This window comes from Trifolium pratense, linkage group LG5, assembly GCF_020283565.1.
Source record: "Trifolium pratense cultivar HEN17-A07 linkage group LG5, ARS_RC_1.1, whole genome shotgun sequence".
Lineage (NCBI taxonomy): Eukaryota > Viridiplantae > Streptophyta > Magnoliopsida > Fabales > Fabaceae > Trifolium > Trifolium pratense.
In genome coordinates, this window is record NC_060063.1 from 45,806,743 (window position 1) to 45,831,641 (window position 24,899).

Consider the following 24,899-nt stretch of genomic DNA (forward strand, 5'->3'; position numbering starts at 1 on the left):
TTGAAGAACTCAGAAGCATGAGTTGAACATATGTTTTGTGGAGTATGAATCAACTTCTTAGCAACTGAATCAATATTCATTGACTTAATTTATTATTATTTAAAAAAGCTCCAAACATCTTGATGATATACTTATTATACACAATAACTCAATGATGAGTCCACATGGACTGAGCAAGAGCATCAAATGGAGTATTTACCAAGATGGCCAAGTCTTGCACATCCAGCCTGTGTATTTAGTCTAATTCAAATGCTCACTTGAATATGATAGGCTATAATCTGTTAAGTGTCTGCTTCCCATGTAATAATTGCTTAATTTACTCTGCAATAAAAATACTCTGAAATAGTCCTTTCTGCATTAATTGACTCTCATGTTTATTATTTTGCACTATCATATTGACTCTCTGAAGCGGGTCATATAATTTATCAATGATCATACTCCTTGATTTTTATTGGGGAGTAGGTATTAGTCGCTGTTATGAGTCCCACATCGGTTGAGAGATGGCTAGAGGCAATCCTCACTTTACAAGCCGGTTTTGTAAGGATGAGTTGGGCCCAATACTCAATTTTAAGATGGTATCAGAGTCTCTATGACTAAGTGGTCTAGAGTTCGATCTCTGCTCTCCTCACTTTCTAATTAAAAAGCGGAATTTAAGCATATGGTAGGCGACCCTATGCATTATCCACGCTTCAAGCCCAAGTGGGCATTTGCATGATGAGGCTTGTGTTATCTCGAATTTTTGCGTAAACAACGTGTTAGAAATAATATAAAACAATTGATGTGGCCCTATCCTAACAACTTAAGCTTTTGGGATAATCGGTTATTTAACATGGTACCAGAGCCTCTCCACGATCCTTTGGGCCACCTGTTATCAGGTTTCCGCTATCGGGCCACCTACCGTTTATATCCACGCACCAAGCCCAATAGTGCCGGGCGTGAGGGGGTGTGTTATGAGTCCCATATCGGTTGAGAGATGGCCTGACTTAGTGTTTATATACTAGAGGCAATCCTCACTTTACAAGCCGATTTTGTAAGAATGAGTTAGACCCAATACTCAATTTTAAGACACATACAAGTGTATCGGTTGTTGATTTATCAATGATCAAAATTGCTATGAAAGTTTTAGTCGCCACATACAAGTGTATCAGTTGTTGATTTTACCATGGAAACTATTTTATGTGCTGAAATCTTCACCAAACTGCTGTCATGCTAATTGTTTTCCATGTTTAGGCGAACATAATGTATCTTCTTTTAATTCATCCTATGCAAATAGCATGAGCAATATGCAAATAGCATGAGCCAGAGCAGCTACAAAACAGGAAGGATCAAGATCCATGAGATGCATGCACGCAATTAGCCAATAATGAATTTGTTGTCACACCTATCTGCAGACTGCATCCAACATGTTCATGTCCAACAAAAAATGCAAGAACATCAACAACTAGAAAATCAAATCAAAATCCTAAACAAGACAATTGATTTAACCACCACATATTCAATCATAATTAAAGATTTTCTTTCTAGTCTTCAACCACCGCGATAATCTTTTCACCTTGTCTAACAACAGCTCCCCCAAAGAATCATTATGAGGAAATTTTTCCTTCCATAGAATCCAACGACAAGATGGGCTCGATTCGCCCTTCACTATGGGTTGCGTTTGTCTAAGTTGAATGGGCCAATCTCGTCTCTACAATAAGAGGGAGCCCATTATGATTGAAGTATAGGGCTGAAATGCCTTGCAACGGCTAGTAAATAAAACATCGCCGACTATGTCTCATTTCAAGAACCTAAAATATCTACTAAGAAAACATACACACTTAATCAATGAAAAATTTTATTTCAGAGAAAATAAAAAAATTGCCACCTAAAAACAAATGGTTAGAAGTTTAAGCAACTCCACAATCGCCTGAACATAATATCGAGTCCAAATAATAATATGATGAAGAAGGCAAGGGCGATTTTGTAATTGTATTAATATATACTCTTAATAAATTATATGCAAATTGTTTTTAGGTTCAATAGAAAAAGTGTAGTGTCCCATGAGCTTAACTCGTTGGTAGGGACAATGCATTATATATGCAGGGGGTCGGGGTTCGAACTTCGGTCATCTCACTTATCCATCTTAATGGTGAAATTTCTAATCACTAAACTACTTAAAAAAAAATACATATTATTATATGGGCAGGAGCCCCACAAGCTCTTACCTTTCCCCTGGATGATAAGGACCCTCAACATTTTTCATCAAAGAGGTCGTTTGTTTATATCATCACTCATTTGAAATTCAATAATTAATATATCTCGTGTTTAGGGAGGATATTTGTTTATACTATAACTGATCTTCATGTTGAGTGTATCATTTGGGAAAATATTTTCCTTACCTTTATTTGTGAGTGGATAACGTGTGATGAGACCCTTTTGTTTTTTCTTACCTTTCTTCTCTTTTAATGTTGTGAGTGGGGAATAGGTATGGTAATGGGGCGGGATGCGGATTTTGTCTTTTCCAAATTCAAAGTCATAAAATTCGGGTTTCCTCAAACTAGTCCCAATTCTCAACGGGTATGAAAAGTGTAACTTCAAACTCATACCCAACGATGTTCGGGTATCCTCATTCCGCTCACCTCGATATGAACTTACGTTGAATTTTGGTACTTTTTATTAAAAAATGAGGTCAAATTCTAAAACTATTTTGTTTCCATAGTATCAATTTTTTAAACAAAGAGCTTCTTAAAAAAAAAAATTTTAAACAAAGATTATATATAGAAAAATAATTTTTTTATTACTCAACTTAAAAATAAAAACAAACATATGAATATAATTTAAGACTTTGTTTAAGGGTTTATAATTTAAGATATGCAAAGTGCAATTAGATATAAACATCATTTTAAATATAAGCATCATTTTAAATTACTAAACCTATTTATTATGGTAAGCTATTTTGCGATTAATCATACTAATATATATCAGATACATCAATTTTTTAATGAACCTAAAAAAATAATTTTTGATTTATAATAGTAACCGGAGGGAGTAATTGTAAAAATGTCACTGCATTTTTTTAAGCAAAAGAAAAGAGTAGGTTAAATAAAATTAAGAAGATACAAATATCGGAGGACATGAACATGACCTAGTCAAACCATACAAAAGTGTCGTAATACAAACAGTAAAACTACTACAATAAAAGTGGTTGTATATATGATCCAACAAGCAACAAACACGCAACACGAACACAATTAAGTGAATCCGCGTACGGAGACGAAGCCAAATTGCAAAAAAAGTGTGATGCGTGAATCATCACAAACATTCGAAACAGAGACGAGCCCAAAGGAACCCGAACCCTTGGAAACTGGAAAATGAATTTGACCATCAACACGAAAGCAGATCCACAAACCAAAACTTACTGCGACGAAAACAACGACAACAACAAGTGGCCATCAAACGATCTGAAATCCAAAAAACATCAAGAAAGTTACGCAAAAAGCGAAACCATATTTCTTTTGAGCGAACACTCCGGTACACATTTAATTTGTGTATGCACCAATACACCGTTGAGGTGGATAATATTTATAAGTCTAAAAATTAATAAACACTATTTATGAGTTATCATAGTTATCATCCAATACATATCTTATTAGATATGTACTAAAAAATTCATCTTTAATTATTTTACTTTTTTGAAGGCAAATATATTATTAATAATAACCGATCTTTGCACAAGACGAACAGAGGCCGGGAAAAATAAACTACAAAACAAAGGCGCCATATATATGCATAACACCAATGAAAAACTAAAAGCAGACACCACCTAGTAGAGGTTCAAATTTAATCTCATTCTTAGAAAGACATACTCAACAACCTCTAGACCATCAAAGAAGACCATCAGGCCCAACCCAAAAAGATGCCACTAGACTAACTCCTGATCTTGAACTCTAACACCAGGGACGGACATAAGGGGGCAAGTAGGGGCTGAGGCCCCCCCTCTCGTCATTTTTTTTCTTTCTTTTCATATATTTGTTGGTAGATACTACGTAAATTGATATTTGAGAGATGTGTTAAAAGATTAGTAACGACTGTTTGATGCAAAACATGTACCCATAACATAGTAATTGTAGCAATTTAATTTAAAATATTTTGATAATATATATTATACACTATTAAAGTCCAAATTCAATTAAGTTAATTTTGATTATTTGCTACAAGTGAAAAATTATTTTCTTGCTATATATGAAGATTGTGAAAAATAGGTTGAGAAATAAGATAGAAAATAAATTGCAAACTAATTATTACGATTCAATTATTGATAAATTTTATGATATAGAACAATATCGTGTACAATTTAGATAAACAATGTAAAATATCTTTTATTTTTTATTAAGCATATTTAAGTACTATTATAATTATTATAATTTATTTAATATTTATTATTTAATCACTCCGACCCGTTTTATAGATTCATGGTTCCGTCCCTCTCTAACACTAAAATAGATGTGCTTTAATTAATCTTTGTTTTGCACCGGTGTGTTCTTGTTAGATGAATGTGTACCATATACAAGTGATTATTCGTTTTCGTATTTGCTCTTCTTGAAGTTATTGTCTTTCATGCGCAATACTTTTTTAAGATATTGCTTTTTACTATTAAATATAGAATAAAATGTAGTATAAGAGGTTTTTATGGTATAAAAATGTTGGCAATACTTTTTTATTCCATGCGCAATGCATGGTTAGATCTAGTTTTAGTATAGGAGAATGTTAACTTGTGCCCTTAAGGCACATGTTAAGGAAGCAAAAATAGAAATTATTAAATGTTAATTTGTGCATTTTGACTTTTGAAGCATTAAATTTCTTGTATCATTAAATGTTGAATTTCTATTTTAGTATATCTTAACATGTGCCTTAAGGGCACATGTTAACAAGACCCTTTAGTATAAAATGTACGAAAGTCTGAAAAAAAATGTATGAAAGTCTGGATTATGATTACACCTTTTTTAGGCACACTTGTCCCTAAAAAAATTGTCCAATTGGGGTCAGCTGACCCCACTTCTTTTAATGTTATCTCAACCATTAATCATGTGACCCCACTTCTTTTAATGTTTTCTCAACCATTAATCATGGGATTATTTTTTTTTTATAACCATCTTGTTCCTAGGGGAAATAGACCATAGTAGTCTAAAGTTTGGCTGCGAGGTAAGTAAAGTCTGACAAAAAAATTGTTGTTTTCTCAACCATTAATCATGTGATTATTTGATAATGTGTATTTGATACTATTATTTAAAAATATTAAGTTTTTATAATTTTTACTAATAGATAATTAAATATATTAGTGATTAAAATTGTACATTGACATACACACGATGGTCAAACTATGTCTTATATTTAGGACGGGGAAGTATAAATTGTGGTCAAACTTAATTTATATATTTGTGATTGATTTGTGTTATATTAATGAGATTTTGAAGTTATTTCAAATAAATTTTTATACGGAATACGTATCTATACGGTATATCAGGCACACTAGGTTCATCAACACAGTTACACAGCAACCATTAACCAACATACATATATTATAGGCTAAATTAGTTAAAAGGTCCCTTAAAGAAATTTTAGGTTTCACAATGGTCCCTTAAAGAAAAAAAGGTTCAAATTGGTCCCTTAAAGATATATTCGTCGATCATAATGGTCCCTTCCGTTTAATTTTCACTGAAAACGTTAAGTTGCGATGACGTGACAAGTTATTTTCCAAAAAAAAAAAAACAAAGGAAAGATTTTTTTTTTTTTTTTTCCAGATCTCATCTTCACCATTTCCTTCATCTTCTTCTTATGTTGATTTGTTGTTGTTGTTATTTCCCACACCTAATTACTATGTTATCTCCCCTAATTCCCAAATCCTTATTCCTTCTTCCTCTTCAATTGAAATCAGGAGAGAATCAAGGCACACAAAATCCTTGTTCCTTTCTTATTCTCTTCAATTGAGGTTGTTCTTATTATTGTTGCCTTGTTGAGTTGATTTTTTCATTTTGGTTTAAACCCATAATTTTATTTTGGTAAGAAAAACCCAGAAATTCGAAGAAATGATGAACATCTAATGTTAAATTTTAATAAAAAGTATTTTGTTTTGGTTTGTATACCATTACCTTTAATTTGTTGCAAATTTGAAAATGTTGAAGTTGCAAATCTTGATTTGTTTGATGAATTTATGAACATGATGAGGAAGATGAAGAACAAGGTAAATGAAGAAGATGAAGAAATAGAGAGAAAAATTATTCGGTAATGGTGCACCGTTAGATATGGTGAACATTCAAAATTCAATGGCTATTGTTTTTCAATAAGATCAAACGGTTTAAATTAAGAGATTTATTGAGATCTATGGTGCACCAAGTGTAATGTTAGTCCACCTAATACATTTTGTGTTAAAAACTAACGGAAGGGACCATTGTGATTAACAGATATGTTTTTAAGGGACCAATTCAGACTTTTTTTTCTTTAAGGGACTATTATGAAACCTAAAATGTCTTTAAGGGACCATTTAACTAATTTAGCCTATATTATACCATCCAACGAACAACGATGGTCTTTTTGATTCAGCTTTAAAAAATAATTTTTTTTTTGTTTTTTTTTTAAAATAGATTTTTTTAAATTATTTTTTAAAATATTACAAGTTTTTTTATATTCGTTTTTCATAAATTGAAATACTAATTTTGACATCATATATATATATATATATATATATATAACATAAACATACATTAATGAAGATCAAAACATAATCAAAATTGCAATTTTTTCAAAAAGTTGAATTTCAAAAAAGATTTTTATAAAAATCTATTTGAAATAACTTCAAAATTAAGTGATTTTTTTAAATTATGATATAAAAAAAGTATTAATAAAATGATAAAATACCTAAAATAATATTTTAAGAACAGCTATTCAAACCAAATTTTCATTTAAAGCTTTTATAAAAGGTTTATTTTTAAATAAAAATTACACAAAATTATGTAATACTATAAAATTCATTTTTTAAAAAAAGCCAAATCCCCAGAATATCCTCATGATCATAATTTCATAAACGAAACAACACAGAAGCTGCATGAATGCACATAAAACATTAATACTAACGGTAGTGCACGTTGCCCTAAAAAAAAAAAAGGGTAGTGCAGGTTCCGGAGGTTTGACTGATAAGGGGAGTGGACAAGGAAATGGTAAGGAGGGTGTTAATATTCATACATTGACTGTGAGATGACCTGAATAAGTATTTATAAATAAGAGACAATTCTCATCTTACAAGCCGGTTTTGTAAGGATGAGTTAGACCCAATACCCAATTCTAAGATGGTATCAGAGCCTCTCCACGATCTACTGGACCACCTGTTCACGTTTCCGATATCGGGCCACCCACCGCTTATATCCACGCATCAAGCCCAATGATGCTAGGCGTGAGGAGGTGTTTATATATGGATTGGGGATCGTTGAATTCTTTGTTAAACACCAGTTCTTTAACATCATTAAGCGTAAAAAATGATAAACTCAACATTATTTAACATAAAAAATGATAAATTTACGAACAAATTCACCACATATTCACCACATTTAAATTAATAACATATAAAGGCATATACATGCCAACCATTAATGTGACAAAATTAGAGTGTATTATCATCTTAAAATAATCAACACATGTGATCCATATTTTTTTAAAATAATCAACAGATGTGATCTATATGATCTATTAACACTACCTACTAACACCATGATTATATCCCCAAGACACCCCCTCAATATTATAAATACGTGTAGTAACATACAATACAAGATATATGCTAAGAAAACAAAGTGTGTCGTCTTAATTTTGAATATGGGTTCATTTTGTGAAATGCATTCAAATTGTGAGGTTGAAAAATTAGTAAGTAGTGATGAAGTGAGTATTAATAGAAGTAGCATTGAGTATGCAGTCAAAGATTTGTTGTTGGGTTTGGGAGAAGATGTCAATAGAGAAGGCATTAGAAAGACACCATTTCGTGTTGCCAAGGCCTTCTTTGAAGGAACTAGAGGTAATTATTAAGTAACTATCTCCACTCTTTCTTTTTTTAAGCAAATTAATATATTAATTAAGTTATTAACGTCTAAAATTATTACTTAATTTGTGCAATGTTTGTTATGATCTTCTTTTCTTTTCTTTTTTGGTACATTTGTTATGATCTTCTTAATCTAGATACATGAACTTTACAATGAATCTAAAAAATAAACTTTCTCTTATATATAGGATCGGAGACAGTATTTAAACTAAACTTTTTCTTATAACAAAATAAAATTGCTTATAAAGATCTCTCTATTTTTCTATTACTAATATTTTAAAAATATAAATATAATAATGTGATATTTTCTGGATCTCACTATTTAATATATATTTGAAATTATTCAAAACTATAGGGAAAATGAAGAGAAAAAAAATAGAGGATTTCAACTCAATAACAATTTCGTACCAAAAAAAAATTATATGAGTTGGATTATGGACTATTAAACTATTTAAACTATTAAAATCTCAACTCTCAACTGAGTCAAACAAAAATTAAACTCTCAACTATCAATTGAGTCAAACAAAAATTAACAATGATATTTAAAGCCAATAGGTTTAATTTAGTAGTAAAAAATTCGGATAATATCCTAGAAGTCGTGTATTCGATCTTCAGCTCCATTATAAATTTTTTATTTCAATTAAAATTTTCACTATATATAATATATAAGATTATTACACAAGAATAGATGGTAGACAGACAACAAACTGCGCTAAATTTTTCTGTTTAGCAATATCTAATATTTGAAAAACTACATTCACATACCGCCACACAATATTACTATCCATTATAAAAAAATAAATTAGCAATGACATACTGTCTTTCTATTGATTTTTGAACATTATCTTTCCCTATTACATCTGGAGAGGAGACTCGCATACATTTGTCCATGCTTGAAGCCCCTGCTTGCCACCCACCCCCCGTACACCGCCCATAGATCTGTCCCTGGTTGGCTGGCATGAAGGAAAAATCAGTGGTGAAGTTAGATATTTTTTTTATGAGGAGGTCAAATCTTAAAAAATAAAAAATTAATGAAATCTAAAAAAAAGAAATTAAATATTGTTTTTACAAAATATACTATTCTGTAACTTTATCTGGCAAAACAATAATGGATTTGGCATTTTTTTTCTTCTAGCAAAATTGTATAGTTATCATTTTGTTTTAAACTCAAAAAGTATTGTTGAAAATAAATCTTGCCTATCTAATAGATTTCAGATTCCACAATAGAGATCCTCAGTCATTATTAATATTAATTTCGGTAAAAAGTTACATATTTTTTTGGGTTACTATGATATTGGTACGAAGTTTCCACCGTCGCTAGCAATGACTAATCTCTGTCAGAGAACTTGTGGGGCACACAAGGTAGATTCTCCCCTCCCAACCGAATTTTCTTCATACGCATGAGCCAAAAATCAAACCCCCGACCACAAGCTTAAGAGAATCAAGACTCTTATTACTTAGACCAATTCATTGTTGGTAAAACTTTGTATCTATATCATAATAATAAAATACTTTTTTAAAAAAGTTTAGAGGCTAAAATAAAGAAATGGATTTTCAGCTGTCAAATAATAACTACATGGTGATCTTAGTCAGTCGATCTATTATAAAAGTTTTCTTTTATTTATCGAGCTTTAAAATTTACACCGTCTAATTTCAAATTTTCAATCATAGTTTGTGACGCACTTATTGGGTGATTGCGCGTTCCGATCCCTTCCCGCAAAGAATCCAGTTCCACCAAAATGACAATCATCTTATATTTCTGGATTATTACCTTATTTTAATTAACATAAGACTTTGATCAAACAAGACATTGTGTTCAAGTGGTTAATGAACTCCCTAGGCCGAATCATTAAGGAGAACTCGAGTTCAATTCTTTCTGAGAACAATTTTTTATCAGACTTTACTTACCTCGCGGTCGAACTCTGGATTACTGTGGCCCCTTCTCTTGGGCACCAGATGGTTAATACCAAACATAAGACTTTGATCCTTTTTCTTATAAAGTTCATCTTTGTTGTTAAAAAATTAAATCAATTAATTAACATAAAGGATATTGACCATTTTCATGTAGGTTATAGGCAAAATGTGTTGAACATTATTGAAGGTGCATTATTCCCAGAAGAAGGCTTAGATAATACCAACAAAATTGGTCATGGAGGTGGAGTAGGTGGACTTGTATTTGTAAGAGATATTGATCTTTACTCCTATTGTGAATCTTGTTTACTACCCTTCCAAATCAAGTGTCATGTAGGGTACATCCCTTCAAACCAAAGGGTTGTTGGCTTAAGCAAACTTCCACGTGTGGCTGAAGCATTTGCAAAAAGACTTCAAGAGCCTCAACGTTTAGCAAATGAAATTTGTTTAGCTTTGCATGAAGGGATACAGCCACAAGGTGTTGCTATCATACTTCAATGCACTCATATCCCTTTTCCTTATAAAGATTTTGATTCAAACCATAAAGGGTGGGTGAAGATTCTTGTTTCGTCAGGTTCCGGTGTTTTCGAGAACAAAAATGATGATATTTGGAGTGATTTATTTAGTCTTGTTAAGTTTAGAGGTATTGATAAGGACAAAATTGTCATCAAAGAATCATTAGAGGATCAATGTTCCAATTGGTGTCCTTCATTTAAGATTGAAGAAATTAAGTATAATCCTATTATGGTTAATGCAGTTTCTACAATTATTAAATCTTTAGGTGAAGATTCAACAAGAAAAGAGCTTATAGAAACACCTAATAGATTTTTGAAATGGTTGATGAATTTTCAATATGCTAGTAACATTGATTTGAAGATGAATGATTCTATTTTCAATGGAGGTGTCAAAAGTACAATATGGTCAGAATTTAATGTGCCATTTTGGTCACAATGTGAACATCATTTGCTACCATTTTATGGTTTTGTTCATATTGGATACTATAATTCAAAAGGATGTAATCAAATTGGAAAATCACTTTTACAATCTATTGTTCATTTTTATGGTTTCAAACTTCAAGTGCAAGAAAGGCTTACAAAGCAAATTGCTGAAACTATTTCATCATTGGTTGGTGGAAATGTGATAGTAGTTGTTGAGGCAAGTCACACTTGTATGATTTCTAGAGGAATTGAGAAGTTTGGAAGCAATACAGCTACTATTGCTGTTTTAGGACACTTTTCAACTGATCTTGCTGCAAGGACCAAATTCTTGGAGGGTATTCCAAGTGTTACATCTTTTGAAGGACAGTGATTAGTTTTGGTCACTTGCAACTATGCATCTATTTTGATCCAAGTATTTCTCTTATTTTCCAGTAGTAATAATGTTGTCTTTAATTGATATGTTTGTTTTATTTTTGATTGAAGATTGTAATATGGTGAATTTGGTATTTGTATTATTTTGTCAACATGATGATGTTTGTAAACCATTCTTCTTTTATGTGTGAATTTCTATTTCTTTTTTTGACACGAGCAAATTCAATTCATTTCATCAATCAAAAGGTGTTATATACAAGTAGGTAACACATCAAACAAATGACGACTAGGTCAAGAAATGGCCGCCAGAGCAAGTGTATGGGCAACCATATTCGTTTGCCGCTTAATAAGCTGCACCTTAAAGCTGGGATGTAAAGACAACAAACATTTAATTTTGGAAATCAAAAGAGCTAAATTCAGACATTCCAACACGGCTATGGTTAATTGAATCAACAACGTTTTTGGAATTGGTTTCAAACACAACATTTGTGATGCCTCTGTCTGCAAACTGTCTTGCTCAAACTGTTGTGTAATCCGGCATCCACATTGCATTTTAACCATCCCGAATTCAGTTTACACTATTGCTACATTGTTATATCGCGCTCTGAACCTGCATCGCGCGCTGTCTGCACTGCTTGCCATTCTCTCCACATACATTCAGACTTGATTCCTATCTGTTGGCCTGCTTCTTTTATGCTATTCCATACGCAATTATTACGATTATTCCAAAGAGACCATACCAACAACGCCATCCTTCCAGCCACATCTCTATCTTCCTTGCTGCACACATCCATAATCACTCCCTTCACAGTGGAAAACTGCTGTAACCGAGGCAAAACAACAGCATCTAGGCCAGCCGCTGTCCACGCATGCATACTGTCGTTACAAGCAAATAGACAGTTCAAGCTCACAAACTGGACATACCTCTGGACATTTCACATGTCTCTCTTGTAAGCGAGCTCTTGTTGGTAAACACTCCCGACAAATGCGCCAAAGAAGGTGCTTGGATTTCGGTGCAGCAACATGTTATATCCGAATTTGACGCTATAGTTACCATGGCTATTCTCAAACCATACCAATTTGTTTTCCTCCACTACATCAAATAACGGGACAGCAAGGATACAGTTAGCTACCTCTGTCGGAAACAATGACATGACCTTGTTCCTATCCCAAGTGATTAACGGAAATATTATACGCACCTTGTCCTTGAGGTGAAGGCATCCACAAGCCAAGCCATCTTCCTTCTTAAGCGAAGGTTCATGCATAATATTAATGTTAGCCCCATTGCCTATCTTCCACCTACATCCATACATAAACTGACGTGATTTCCAAACACTACGCCGAGCTTAACTTGGATTACAACTAAAATATACTATCTCCAGTCTTGATCATAAGTAAAAAAATTAGTTAACTTTGCATTTATTAAGAAAAATTAGTTAAATCACGATCAATCATATATTCATATATCATCATGATATTAAAAGTAGTTACGATTAAAGACAAACAACTTAATGAGCTGACAATTACAATTGGTGAATTTTAAATCTATAGACATGATCTTTAAAATTTCACATTTATGTGATCTCATAAACATCAAAATCATATTACTTGTGACCATCACTAGTAGTATACTACATAATACAAAGCGAGTGTAAATAGATAGATATATTTCTTTTCCATAAAGTCAGTATTCATCATAGTGGCTGTTTGCTTATGTTTGTGAAGGAATTCTTCTTGCAGCTAGACCAATACTCGGCTACCAGCTTAGAGAATGAAGAGTTGGTGTTCATTAGCTTTGAAGGCTCATCATATTCCACCAGTTTCCCTTTAATTATAACCAGCGAAAAATTGTGAGACAGGACCATAAGAAAACAAAAGTAAAGAAGAATAAGGAATTAACATACCATAAGATAGGACCATGACCATGTCACTGTCTATTACAGTTGGAATTCTGTGAGCAACGGTTATAACCGTGCATTCTGCAAATTCTTGTCTAATTACTCTTTGTAGAATGACATCTGTGGCAGAATCAATGGATGCAGTAGCTTCATCCAAAACTAGAATTCTGTTTCTCTTAAGTAGAACTCTTCCAAGACAAATTAATTGCCTTTCTCCCAAGCTCCAATTTCCACCTTCATCACTCACTGCAAAACTTATCAGAGTTAGACTTTCATAGCTTAATTATCGGGTGCAAAATCATATACTAAAACTAAATAATGTTGAAAGGATGTTGCCAAATATTTACCTGAAGAATCCAAGAGACTTGGTAGCTTATCGATTGTTTCCTTAAGCTGACATTTCTCTACAACCTAAACATACAAATCAAATATAAATATAATTAAACTGTTTTTTTTATTGAATAGCTCATATGAATTTCAACTCCCTTTACCTTCCATATTTCATCATCCGAGTACAGGCCTAGAGGGTCCGGGTTTGTCCTAATGCTGCCCTTGAAAAGTGTTGGTTCTTGAGGAATGATGCTTAGCTTTGTTCTCAAATCCTTCAACCCGATTGAGCATATGTTTATCCCATCTATGAGAATATCACCTGTTGAAGGCTCAACTAAGCGAAACAAACCACTTATAAGTGTACTTTTTCCACTTCCGGTCCTACCAACAACTCCCACCCTACTCCCTTCATGAAATGTACAAGTGATTCCCTTAAGGACTAATGGAGCATTAGGACGATATCGAATCTGAAACCAACATAAAAATAGCTATCATACCAATTTTTTCTCTATCTAGTTGTCGTGAATAAAGTAGGCAACAAATTTTAAAAAAAGATGTGGAAAATAATTATATGGATGCAAAATTACCTCTAAGCCTTGAAGATCAATCTTGCCCTTGGAAGGCCATGAAGATGGAGGTCGATTATTATCCACAATGGCAGCAGGCTCAGCTGGTATGTGAATGAATTGATTGATTCTTTCAACTGAGATAATATAGTTTGATAAGTTGGAAAACCATCTAGTCCAAAATACTTGGGCTCCTGTTAAGGTAAAAGCATAAGAAAAAGACAGTCCCACAAGGCCTGCATAGAAAAGGAGAGTTGCCAAAATTATTAGCTTGAACAAAATATATTATATTTGCAAAGATCTAAAATATATTATATTACTACCTGGGGATACATATCTCTGAGGAAGTAGAATAAGAAACAAAGCTGCGGAGATGACAGTTAAATTTTGAAGTGCTTCAACCCTTAGAATTACCCATTCCATTGTCACATTAGAGTGAAAAAACAGCGAAGCATCTGTGTCCACTAGTTTTAAGTAGTTTTTGAAAAATCTGTCTACCATGTTGAATGCTCTTACAGTAACCACTCCAAGTGATGTCTCAGCTGCAAAATTCATTACTGGAGCTTTGGTTGTTCCATTGATCCGTACTAGTTCCCTTGCAGTGGCTTGATAATAATTCTATTAGAAGAAAAACAAAGAGTGGAGATTAACAAGTTCTTAATCTAACCATGGAAAGAGAATGGTTAATCAAGAAAAAATTGGAAAATGGATAATAAACCTGAATGAATATTGATGCAACCATTGCAGGAACAGCAATAATGAGAACTTGCCATGTGACTGAAGCCATTATACAAATAACCACCGCAATTTCAAGTGTTATAGATACTACAAAGGTGATGGAATAAGGTATATTGAAGTCCAAAATACTCAAATCTGATGAAGCCTGCATAAGAGAGAAAATATTGGTAAAATTATGGATGTTAATTAAAATAGTGATGAATGAGCAGAAGGAAAATATTGATATATTTTTTGTTATTGGGAATGAAAAAAACCTTACTCTAGTTAAAATCCTTCCTACAGGAGTTGAATCAAAGAAAAGCATCGGAGCATTGAAGATAGATGTAGTGAAGCTCGAGAAGAAAGCAGTAGAAGCTTTTAATCCCAAAAGTGCAGTTAAATAAGTTCTTGCATATATAAAAGCAGCACTAGCAAAAGAAATTAATGCATAAACTCCAATCAAGGTGACATTAGTTACTTTTGGAATTTTAATGGCTAAAGCAAGCCAATAGGATGATGAAGTCTGCAATGCCAAAAAAACAGATTGTGTAAACACGATAAAAAACAACATGAATGACCCTTTGGAATAATCTATATAATTCCAGAATGATTTCCATCCAACATTACCAATCACTTTTTCTTCTTCTTGTGTAAGCTGTGAACCAATTGGACCCTCGATACTAGAAATCTCTCCCTCATTTTCAGAACCATGAGAGTCTTGAGGATTAGACAAAACCTCATTTTCAGAACCTCTTTTATTTTCATGATCTTGATTCAAGTCAGTAATTGTATCTTTACGAGCGCTCACAAGTAGTTCAAAGGCTGTTCCAGCTATAAGGATATTCTCATAACTACCCGATTGAATAACTTTTCCACCTTCCATTACCTAGAGAATTTGATTTCATCATGTTAATGATGTTGTTCAAATGTAATTTAATATAGGAATCCAAATGAAATGCTTTACCAATATATTATCAACTTCTGAAAGAAACTCCAATTGATGAGTAACTAGAACCACCGTTTTCTCTCTTAAAGAAGTCATGACACAGTCCTGTGATGTTGTAGAAGCAGTTAGTTTGATACACCAAAATGAGGACAACAGTTTTATTATACTGCCTACATTCAAATAAGAAAGTTTTTCTTTCTTAATGTGACATTAATTATTCTTTCTCAATCTACCCTTTTATCTTGAACAATGCAAACTTAACTCTTATCATTAATCAAATGATATTCAAAATAACATGGTGACTAATTCGCTTGTCGCCTAACAAATTCAACATCAAAGTTTTAAATGAAAAGACAGACTAGTAATTATACTAGAGATAATGGCACTAAATCCAGATACACCTCTAGCCCGGGAATGAAAGGAATCAATTAACACTTGTGAATCACTTTAAAAAACCACATGCTCCCAACCCCTATTGCTAGCCATCCGAATCGCTTCACCTTCAATGATAGACATTTTCGTATATTTCCAATTTGTTTGAGCCATAAGAAACTCACCACTACTATCTCTAACACAACAACCGGAAAATGTAATACTGAATTCCTCATGAAAACCTGCATTCACATTGCACTTTTACCACCCTTCTCTAGGCTTTTCCCATTTTTAATTACCATGAATTATCTGCAACTGACCCACTGCATCAAGTGTGCATCATACCAATGTTTCCACAAATTAAGTGCATTAACTCCACTTTGTATGGGATCACACCTAATATTATTCCACACCATCTCATTCCTATTATGCCAAATATTCAATAGGACAACAGCTGGCCGGCCTGCTACATCCTGATCCTTCCTTCTGCACATATCAAAAACCAATTCTGCTGCTGAACCGAACTGAATGATACGCGTCTGCAGACCTGCCATATTCCAGAACTGTCTAGACCATCCACAATCGGAAAAAATATGCCAAACCGAACCAAACAATAGTAGGAAATACACAGGATAGATGTATTGTTTGACAAAAGGAACGTTGTAAACCGATCAACCAAACCAAATCGGTTAGTTTGGTTCCGTTTCATTTTTTAAAAACACAAAAAACTGAACCAAACGATAAAAATTTCATCGGTTCGGACACTTCTTTGACTAAAAAACTGTCCAAACCGAACCTTAGGCGGTGATAGGATTCTCCACAAACTATTCTACTCACCTTCAACACAGAACCTGCCAATGTGTATCATTTATCTCAAAATCCCTCCTTAAAGTCCCAGGTTCGATTCTCTCTGTTGCCAATTTGGGTGGGCTAATTTAGCTTCTTCAAAAAAAAAAAAAAACTCAAAATCATGTTTTATCCGAATTTAACCGAATAGCACCCATTCCGGTCTTATACCCACATAATCTTATCCTCAAAATTATGTGTCTCATTTTTCTCAATCTACCATTAAACTAATATTGACTGCACTACTTTGAAGTCATTATATTCTCCAAACTAAGATAATTTTGTAAAAATTGCAACATTGACCTGTGGTTAATTACTCATCCATTTCTAGGGAAACACTTTGAAATGGAGGAGTAATTAACAAGATAAAATGATATTTGCTTACATTGAATAGTATTGAAGCTGTATGTGCATCAACTGCACTGAAAGGATCATCAAGGAGATATATATCGGCATCATTGTAGACTGCTCTAGCTAGTTGAATCCTTTGCTTTTGTCCTCCACTCAGGTTAATCCCTCTCTGACCTATTTCTGTAAGATCACCATGACTAAAATCATTGATATCCTTATCTAAGTCACAAGCTTTAATTGCTTTCTCATATCTTGTTTTGTCCATTGGCTTGCCAAAGAGTATATTATCTTGAACTGTTCCACTTTGTATCCAAGAAGATTGGGAGACAAAAGCTAGTGTGCCACCTATATTAACCTGTTTTCCATTATAGTAAAATATCATGCGGTAAATTTTTTTGAAGAATACTGTGTTTATTCATATCAATTTTGCATGGTACAAAATAAATATGTTCTATTAGTAACTTACAGTTCCTGTAGTTTTAAGAATCTCTCCAAGTATTGCATACAGAAGTGAGGATTTTCCGGCTCCAACAGGTCCACAAACTGCTATTTTTTGTCCCTGTTTGATTTCTAAATTCACGTATATTAAAGTTGGAGAGACAGATTCATGATCCCAAATGAAGTTTCCATCTTGAATTTCCACAGCATTAACTGAACATTGCTGTAAGTTTCTTTCATTATCATCATTGTTTAGTTCTTCATCGAGCAAAAACTTATTAAGACGATCAAACGAAACCTTAACTTGAATCATAATGGATAGAGCCTCAGGGATCATCCTAACAGGTTCTCCCATGTTCCTCACTGTTACAAGAATTGTGAAAATGGTTTCAGCATTTAAAGGTGCACTCTTTGAAACAACACATCCAACGAAAACAACAGCAGATATAACTGTAGGAGACATCCAATAAAGAAATGATCCAAAAGCTTTTAGGATTTGTGCCTTAGACAACCATACAAACTCTTCATTGTGTAAAGACTCGACTAAGCTCTTGAATTTTTCTTCCCATGACTGTAACTTAATGATCTTCATACTATTCAGAATCTCCGAAGTTGACTGAAGACGTTTGTCCTGTGCAATCATAATGTGTGACTGACAATTTTTTAGGATCCTTGCAAATGGTACATTGAGAAGTCCAAATATAAGAAGAGGCACTAAGCCAGGAAGAGCACCAATACCTACGACACCAAAAAGGATAACAGTCGAAAGAACAATTTGCAATACAGAAGTCCATGCTGTATGAAACCACCATGGAAACTCTCCCATTCTATAAGCATCAACTGCAATGTAATTCACAAATTCACCGGCAGAGTGTCTTGTCCTCGCCGAGCTAGAAAGCTTGAGCTGCTTTCGATAAATTGCTACCATCAGAGCTGATCTCATTTTCATTCCTGACCTCCTTGAGTTAAAAAACCAATGTCTTTGAGAAAAAGACTCAAACAACTTGGTGAGAATCAAAATACCAACTATAGAAAGACCTTCTTTTCGATCTACCTCAGTTTTATTTGAGTAGTTAACAAAAGCATAGAGAATTAGAGGTGAAACTGCAACAGAAATAGTTCTGAGTAATGCATAAAATGCTATTAATATGTTTTCTTTTAAGTAAGTTCTAGCTATAGACCAAAGAACCAAACTCTTTGTATTGTTCCTCTCTCTAACAAGTGATTCCCAAGCATAAACAAATTTTTGATAGGTCTTGTTTGCTTCATCGTCAGAAGCAAGGGAAGGTATATCTTCAAGATCTAGTGGCTTTGAGTAACCTAAAATGAGTAAAGAATTAACCCAAGAGAAAATCAACTTGCTATGAAAAGTAGCATGACCTAATCCTGTTTCTTTAGTTTCAATTTTTTGAGCTAATGGTGGCTCAGATAAACATTCTTGGACACTATGATTTTCTCTTGGCTCAGATAAAGTAGCTTGATCCATCCTTCTGCATATATCAAAAATCCTGACTGCCTGACCACATATCGGAAAATATTAGCCATACTCAACAAAAAGTCAAAGCCAACTAACAATATGAAACGAAACGAGATGAAGACATTGAACAATAAATATCTATTACTGTATATATGAAATAATTAAGAAATCATGATAGTTGTGAGAAACATAAATCAAATGGTGCAAAAAATCATGAATAATACAAACTATATATAGCTTGGACGAAGATATAAACAAAGTTACCTATTGAGTTGCCAAAGTTAAGACATTTTTGAACCTTGCATTTGAATGGTTTGTGTTCCTCACCTCAGCAGAGTTGACTCTGAGAAGTGATTATTTATACTAACTTGTGAACAATATGCTCTTTGTATATAATAACAGAAAACACTCTCCAATTTGTTACATTACTACTGGTGAAATCTTATTTAATTCAATGTCTCTAAAACAACACATGCAGAAAACTTAAAGAAAGTGTAATTATATTCTTTATTTAAAAAAACAAAAACCAATAAATCCATAATAAAACTTTATCCAGTCATAGAATATAAGCAAACCAAAATAGATCTATATACTATGAAAGTCAACCAAATCTCACATGCCAGTAATGCATTCCTTGCACCACTGCAGGATCCAGCTGGGATCACTTTCAACACATTGAACCTCACTGTCTCAAAGAGTGGTGTGGCATGCAATGGCCGATGGCGATAATTGTTGAAAGTGTAATTCATTTTCCGTTATGGTAGTTAGTAGTAGTCAGTTATTAACTGTCACAGTGACAATTAGAATCTTTCTTTTGTATAAATAAGTGATAAGTGATGAAAGTAATAAATTGATACCTTCAAACTTCATGGTAAACATACATTGACTTAATTTATTATTATTTAAAAAGCTCTAAACATACTTGATTGATATACTTGTTATATACATCATTAATAACTAAACTCAATGATGAGTCCACATGGACTGAGCAAGAGCATAACATGGAGATTCTCACACTACCATATGCAGACTGCATCCAACAAGTTGGATTCTTTCGATGCAGAAAATAGAAAGATACTCACTTTTGGTTGACTGACACATGAGATGGTGAACATGTTCACTTAACAAATGGGGGAAGTTTTAACTTATTATGCATTGAGTGAAAATATTAATAATGTTTGTACGGCTTTTTGGCAAGCTAAATGGCCATACTGAACTATTTCTGAGTGTGTTTGAATGGAAAAATATATCAAGATAAAGTAATGTTAAGTCTGGAAATCATAGTAGAATGAAAAAGCTAGAGTATTCAAGTCTCCATGAGCACTTTAAAAATAGCAGAATGTTATTTTTAATTGGACAAAAAGCAAAAGAATAAGTTGACCTCAGACATCCAAGGAAGGATCTAGCAGCATTAACTCTCAAGCCTGGCGAAAGGTGAAAGCTCTTAGGCGGCCACTGCGAATGTTTTGAGAAACAAGCCTTAAGATTTATCATTTATAATCAAACTAAAACATTGTCGTTGTTCAATTTACACAAACAAGACTAATAATCCTTAAGATTTATCAATCCTTGGTCATTCATAATCAAATAAACACATCAAACACATCATTCATAATCAAATAATCACAAAAGTTTTCTTCAATCAAAACAAAGACATATCAAAACCAATGACAATAATAGTTTTCAACTCAATGTAAAATGAATATAGAATTAAAATTATGAAATTATATTTATTCAGACATCCAATGAAGGATAAAAACAGCATTAACTCTCAAGCCCAACGATGGTGAAAGGTCTTGGGCGGCCACTGCGAATGTTTTGAGAAACAAGCCTTCAGGTATCATCATAGACAGTAATTCATAGGACATTAACCATATTTAAGGCAATAAGGAAAATCGAGCATTTTTTGTGACTTTCATTTGTAGAACTTTTTCTAATTAAAGTGATAATCAAAGATGTGTAATAGACACATGCATAGAGTATATTATTGATAGTGTCTATTAAGCTCCTCCCAGAACATAAGAAATTGAAATCAAAACTCTTCAGACAAATCCATGTAATTTCACCTGCATATGTTTAAAATCCATAAATAGAAACAACTAAACAATGTTCCGAGGTTGAATAATGTTAGAACAGCAAACTTGACTCCAAAGAAAATGAATATAAATGCACAAAACACAATGATTGTTTACAGAGTTTGGTCAACTGTCCATACGTTTGCAATAGAAGAGTGGCTGATGCAGTTTTTTTTATATGCAATGATTTCCAGTAAATGCATTCCTTGCACCACTGGATGATCCGGCTGGGATCACTTTCATCACGTTGAACCGTCACTGTCTCAGAGAGTGGCCTGCAATGGCCGATGGCGATAATTCTTGAATATGTAATTCATTTACTGTTACAATAGATAGTGATCAGTAACCAACTCTCACAATGACAGTTAGAATCTGCTGTATAATTATAAATAAGTGATGCAATTCATTTGCATGTTGCGATCTTTCTCATCTCATTACATCATCTTCTTATGAGTACAATAACACGAGCTTCAAAATAAGGTGACTTAACTAAAGCACAAAAGCAGTCACACAAATATAAGTAATGAAAGAACTGCATTCCTCTACCATCTTAGTTTATCTTCTATATCAAAGGAACAAATGCATTAAATAGTTTAATTTAATCTTTTTTGTTGAGGGTATTAGCCCTTAAACTTCAACACAAATATAGAGCAAGTAAAATCTTGGCGCAAAATCTTTCAAGATATAATTTGTCCAACCAAATCGTTATCGACCGATTGACATGAAAAGCTCATTTTTTCCATTACACCAGAAAGGTAGTCCCAATCTATTTTGTATCATATGCTACAGTGATATCCAACTTGAGAGCAACATCACAGTTTTAGTTTTCATGAAATGCACAAATTCAATGGTTGTCATAGCTTTATCCAAAAAAGAAAGATCATAACCACAAATAGACCATAAATGTTGATAAAACCCCAAACTGAAATCATCTAACTACATGGTAAACATACATTGATTTGCATAATCTACTTAAGCACACAAATGGGAAAAACTTAAAATTTGATGCTCTAAGGAAGTAATATGATTGACACTGCATCTGGAAATCATATAGTAGCAAGAAAAAAGCTAAGAGTATTCAAGTTTCAATGAGCACATTGAACAAACAAATTTACGTTACGAGCATTATCATGACCTCTCGCTTGGTACAATCTTTGCATTTGGATGTCATGGTAGCATGAAAAAAGTGAGTATAAGTCTCAATGAGACACAAATAATTGTCAGAGGCATTAGCATGACTGCTCTCACTTGGTCCGGTCTGACATTTTAGACACCAAGAATACGTTTTGCTCTAATAATGGACACAAGTATAATTTAACCATCATAAAAAATCATCAAATTATGCTTCAATCGATCAAGCATTAAAAAATTACCTTGTATTTTCATTAACCATTCACTAATTTTGGTTAGAAAATAACTAATATTAATCAGACAAATCACCACTTTACTTCAAAGAAAAGACTGGTGATTAATTAGATTAATTCACTACATTTGGCAAATCAGCAATACAATAAATTGAAATTAACCTCGGACATCCAAGGAAGGATATAACAGCATTAGCTCTCAAGCCTGGCGAAAGGCAAAAGCTCTTAGGTGGCCACTGTGAATGTTTTGAGAAACAAGCCTTAGATTTATCATCATTGGTATTACACCAAAAGCCACAAACATACAATATCAGAAGTTCAAAACATTACCAAATTTCTAGCCAAAGAAAGATGTTTCGAATCATATGGAAATCAAAGGAGTATAGATAGATAAAAGACAATTTCATAAAATACAAAAGAAGAATAAGTTGACCTCAGACATCCAAGGAAGGATATAGCAGCATTAACTCTCAAGCCCGGCGAAAGGCGAAAGCTCTTAGGCAGCCACTGCGAATGTTTTGAGAAACAAGCCTTGAGATTTATCATCATTGGTCATTTCTAACTTAAGATTTATAATCATTGGTCATTTATAATCAAAACTAAACATTGATGCTGTTCAATTTACATGAACAAGAAGACTAAACAAGCCATAAGATTTATCAATCCTTGGTAATTCATAATCAAATAAACACCTCAAACATTGTCATTGATCAATTTATATAAACAAACAGGACTTAATTACATGATCATGAGTCAAGAAGATCAACTTTGTAGACACGATTTTATAATCACAAAAGCTTTCTTCAATCAGAACAAAGACAAAACAAAACCAATGACAATAATAGTTTTCCAGACAATAATAGATAGTCTACACAAAAACCTTCAGACATATGAACCTCACTGTCTCGGAGAGTTGCCTGCAATGGTCGATGGCAATAATTGTTGAAGTGTAATTCATTTTCCATTACAGTAGTTAGTAGTCAGTTACTAACAGTCACAATGACAGTTAAAATCTTTTGTATAAATAAGTGATGCAAGTAATAAAATTCATTAGCATTTTTCAATCTTTCTCATCTCATTACAGAATCTTCTGAATATTACAATCATATGAGCTATACAATAAGGTAACTTAAGTAAAGCAGTCACACAGTTTGTTTTACGATAAGCAATGAAAGAAACAGATCCCTCGATACCAACTTAGTTCATCTTCTTTATCAAAGGAACAAATAATTTACACAGTTTGCTTTAATTATTTTTGCTGAGGGTATTTAGCCATTCAACATTCAACACAAATATAGAGCAAGTGGATCATCTTGAGGAAAACTCTTTCAGGATATAATTTGTCTGACAAAATCGTTATCAAACCCACTGAAATGAAAAGCTCATTCTTTCCATAACACAAAGTTTGTCCCAATCTATTTTGTATCATAAGCTAAAGTGATATCCAACTTGAAATGCTCAAATTCAATTGTTGTCATAGCTTTATCCTAACCACAAATAGACCATAAATGTTGATAAAGCCTCAAATTTAAACCTTTGAACTTCATGGCAAACATGCATTGATATGCATAATCAACTTAAGCACCAAAATGGGAGAGATTAATTTTTGATGCTCTAAGGAAGTAATGTACAATTGACATTACGTCTGGAAAACATAGTAAAATGAAAAAGCTAGAGTATTCAAGTCTCCATTAGCACATCAAACAAATTTATGCTAGCAGCATTATAATGCCTTCTTGCTTGTTACAGTCTTTGCACTTGGAAGTCAAGGTAGCATGAAAAAAGTGAGTATTCAAGTCTCAATGAGACGCATAAATAATTTAGTTAGAGGTATTAGCATGACTACCTCACTTGGTATGGTCTCACAGAGTATTAGCAAGTCTAACTAAGCCATCATAAAAAATCATCAAATTATGTTTCAATCAAGCATTAATAAATTACCTTTTATTTTCATTAACCATTCACTAATTTTGGTTAGAAAATAATTAGGTTTATTGAGGACACAACAACACTTTCATACAAAGAAAAGCATGGTGATTAATTAGATTAATTAACCTCAGACATCCAAGGAAGGATATAACAGCATTAGCTCTCAAGCCTGGTGAAAGGCGAAAGCTCTTAGGCGGCCACTGCGAATGTTTTGAGAAACAAGCCTTAGATTTATCATCATTGGTTAATTACACCAAAAACCACAAACATACAATATCAAAAGTTCAAAAAATTACCGATAGAT

At 33.0% G+C, this 24,899-nt stretch overlaps 2 protein-coding genes and 5 non-coding genes across 8 annotated transcripts; 1 reads left to right on the forward strand and 6 right to left on the reverse strand.

The window, feature by feature from the left end:
- The first annotated feature begins 7,780 nt into the window (after nt 1-7,780).
- LOC123887445 (GTP cyclohydrolase 1-like) lies at nt 7,781-11,443 on the forward strand. The gene is made up of 2 exons (XM_045936763.1): nt 7,781-8,041; nt 10,134-11,443. Exons 1-2 carry the CDS (start codon nt 7,846-7,848, stop codon nt 11,282-11,284), a joined length of 1,347 nt encoding a protein of 448 aa, XP_045792719.1. The 5' UTR covers nt 7,781-7,845; the 3' UTR covers nt 11,285-11,443.
- Nucleotides 11,444-12,491: 1,048 nt separating this feature from the next.
- On the reverse strand, nt 12,492-19,709 carry LOC123887443 (ABC transporter C family member 8-like). 2 transcript variants are annotated; one of them, XM_045936758.1, is made up of 12 exons: nt 19,492-19,709; nt 17,779-19,266; nt 17,347-17,667; nt 15,762-15,848; nt 15,078-15,683; nt 14,799-14,963; nt 14,404-14,698; nt 14,102-14,316; nt 13,676-13,981; nt 13,532-13,595; nt 13,191-13,430; nt 12,492-13,111 (listed from the first exon to the last, which is right to left on the reverse strand). In XM_045936758.1, exons 2-12 carry the CDS (start codon nt 19,234-19,236, stop codon nt 12,981-12,983), a joined length of 3,888 nt encoding a protein of 1,295 aa, XP_045792714.1. In that variant the 5' UTR covers nt 19,237-19,266; nt 19,492-19,709; the 3' UTR covers nt 12,492-12,980. The 2 variants fall into 2 exon arrangements, with proteins under 2 accessions (XP_045792714.1, XP_045792715.1); XM_045936759.1 differs by lacking the exon at nt 19,492-19,709 and having other exon boundaries at nt 12,735-13,111; nt 17,779-19,489.
- Nucleotides 19,710-20,605: 896 nt separating this feature from the next.
- Nucleotides 20,606-20,729, reverse strand: LOC123887753. Its single transcript, XR_006801753.1, has one exon. It is a non-coding gene; the product is annotated as a small nucleolar RNA SNORD14 (small nucleolar RNA).
- A 228-nt stretch (nt 20,730-20,957) lies between these two features.
- LOC123887754 lies at nt 20,958-21,076 on the reverse strand. Its single transcript, XR_006801754.1, has one exon. It is a non-coding gene; the product is annotated as a small nucleolar RNA SNORD14 (small nucleolar RNA).
- A 1,749-nt stretch (nt 21,077-22,825) lies between these two features.
- On the reverse strand, nt 22,826-22,948 carry LOC123887752. The gene has a single exon (XR_006801752.1). It is a non-coding gene; the product is annotated as a small nucleolar RNA SNORD14 (small nucleolar RNA).
- Nucleotides 22,949-23,096: 148 nt separating this feature from the next.
- Nucleotides 23,097-23,220, reverse strand: LOC123887748. Its single transcript, XR_006801748.1, has one exon. It is a non-coding gene; the product is annotated as a small nucleolar RNA SNORD14 (small nucleolar RNA).
- A 1,498-nt stretch (nt 23,221-24,718) lies between these two features.
- On the reverse strand, nt 24,719-24,841 carry LOC123887745. Its single transcript, XR_006801745.1, has one exon. It is a non-coding gene; the product is annotated as a small nucleolar RNA SNORD14 (small nucleolar RNA).
- Between the last annotated feature and the right edge of the window lie 58 nt (nt 24,842-24,899).